The 2,345-nt window shown below is 43.3% G+C and overlaps 1 protein-coding gene across 1 annotated transcript in view; it reads left to right on the top strand.

Moving 5' to 3' along the window:
* kif19 (kinesin family member 19) overlaps nucleotides 1-1,322 on the top strand; it is a 37,998-nt gene extending 36,676 nt beyond the window's left edge. Inside the window, exons 19-20 of the mRNA XM_008275466.1 lie at nucleotides 1-151; nucleotides 240-1,322. The exon at nucleotides 1-151 is cut by the window's left edge and continues 16 nt beyond it. Coding sequence (XP_008273688.1) covers nucleotides 1-151; nucleotides 240-367 — 279 coding nt within the window. The 3' untranslated portion in view covers nucleotides 368-1,322. The remainder of the gene's footprint in view (nucleotides 152-239) is intronic.
* The last annotated feature ends 1,023 nt before the right edge of the window (nucleotides 1,323-2,345 follow it).

Here is a 2,345-nt window from a genome sequence, read left to right as displayed (position 1 = left end):
ACCACAGCTCAGAGGTTTCGCCCTCTGGACAGCACATCCGACCCTCACCTCCACATCAACGGTCAGCCCCAGGCCCCCCTGCTGCGTCCCCAGTACAGAGGGGTCCCTCCTCTCGCCAAAGTCAGGCCCCCTCACAACAGCCAGCAGACAGGTGAAACACCGTCACTGCTCGTCCAGAGACACATTCCTCTTTCATGATAGTTTTATTGAGCTTTCTTGTTCCCTCTCTCTCTCCATAGGCTCAAATGCAGAGTCCTCCACAGCCAACTTGAATAACCTGAAGCGGGGGCCCCAGCTACGGCAGCCTCAGCCCCTCCTCTACATCACCACCACCGGCACCGGGGCCCAGCGCACGCGCAGACACTGAGCCCACACCCGCATTTACCCCCAGCACCAGCTCCAACACTCTCTAAAACCAGCTGAGCCCTGAGCCTCTAATCACAGAGCTGAGAGCATCCACCCTCAGCAAGTGAACACTTTTATCTCTCAGTGACTGACAGGAGGCAAGATTGTGAGACAGTGTGGAGGAGAGTAACCAGACAGGAGCTGGATACCTCCACACAGGTCTCCGCCGTGCTTTGTTGTGGACGCTGAGCGATGGCGCTGACGGGCTCTGAGACCTACAGACGCCATAGACTGCTAGACGTACAGTGCATGTTCCGTTCTGTCAAGTGTTTCCGCTTTAGCTTTGCTGTCGTGCTGAATTGCTCGTGTTATCATTCAGTCGGGGTGATGTCAAGCTCACAGTGAATGCAAGACTGTAGTAATGTTTGTTAGCTTGTTGTCCTTCAGTGCTTGTTGTGAAGGCCAGAAACCGAGTTACTGGAGATGTTCACGGGGCTCGACGTCACAGTAATGATGTAAATAAGACTGGAGGAAAAAAGACTGGCTTTATTAGGACTTTAACAAAAGGTGAGACAATATTAATGGCAATGTAAAAATAAGGCCTCCTGTCAAAATGTTCCAGCATCCGTTTATTTGAGTGAGGTTGTTTCAATATGACATGCTGATATTTGAGGGGGGAAAAAAAACTTGATCATCTTAAATTTTTTTTTTGCATTTCTGGATTCGGCGTTGTGTTTCGGCACGCCCCAGGTCTATGCCTTTTCTCACCCCAGGAGTCACTTTGTAAATGTCCCATGTGTGTAGATACACAGTGTAGTACCGCGAGAGGTTTGTTCAGCTTAGTTGACTGTGTTAAATAATGAATTATTTAACTGTTGCCTTTTCTTTTATGTTATCGTCATTGTTTTCATAATTACTACTTTCTATGCTTTATTTTGTACATTTTTTTTTTAATTTGTACCCAAATAAATTTAAATGAAACATGTAAAATTGTTGCTTATTTTCCAGTTCAGCTGCTTGTGTTGTGTTTGTAGTAAAACAGATTTATCATCTTGGATAAGGTCAAAATGCTGCAACAGAAACTCCTACATGTGTGCTACATCAGACACAGAAATAGATGTTTGTTTGTTTTCCAAATACTAAAAAAGAATCCCGTCATGGGAGCACAACAACATTTTTTTTTAGAGACTTGGAAGACTTTCTCCTGACCTGATGGCTAAAATCCAAAATGTCCACTAGATGGCGATGAAGTCCACAGGTCGAGCTATTCAGGCTGCAGTAGAGTAAAGTGCGCCATCTGCTGGGCATTCTCACTACTGACAACACCAGTCTGAAAAGCAATCTAAACAGTTACTTTTATTTGAAATAATATTTAGAATTTATTGCTAAGATCTTGCTCCTTTTGTGCAGACATCTATGATTATTTTTAATTCATTATTTTTACATAGATTTTCTTGATAGGAGCAGGGATCATTATATGGGCACTATTCAAAATGCACAGCTTAGAATGAATGTGGTGGTGTAGATATTATTTAATCTGCTGAGTCTGTGTCCATATGCTGCCTAAAACACAGCAAATCATTTTATTTGAGTAATCTACACTCACAAAACCATTATATTATAAGTCAAGAAATAGTTTGTAAGCTATTCTGTAAAAAAAATAAAAATAAAATAAGTGCATAAACCATCTTAAATTCTCCATATAAGTGCACTTACATATTATAGTGTGATTTACAACAAGTTTGTGGCCGATCACAGCTCCTAAAATCAGATAAACAAAAAAATAAAGCAAGAAAACAACTGAATAAACACAAGACTTCACACGTTTGTATTTGGAGACGCTGGAGTCGGAAATACCGCCCCCTCTGTTCTACTGACGGCGCTCACGTCCAATGACAAATCACTCCTCGCGTGATTGACGTGCCCGTCGACCAATCAGAGGCGCGATTACTGCTCCGGGGCGGTAGTGCACGTACAGCTGATTTGCAACCCGCCGAAGC

Source organism: Stegastes partitus, unplaced genomic scaffold, assembly GCF_000690725.1.
Source record: "Stegastes partitus isolate 25-593 unplaced genomic scaffold, Stegastes_partitus-1.0.2 Scaffold52, whole genome shotgun sequence".
Lineage (NCBI taxonomy): Eukaryota > Metazoa > Chordata > Actinopteri > Pomacentridae > Stegastes > Stegastes partitus.
The sequence above is the reverse complement of the archived record's forward strand: the minus strand, read 5'-3'. Positions and strand labels throughout refer to the sequence as shown.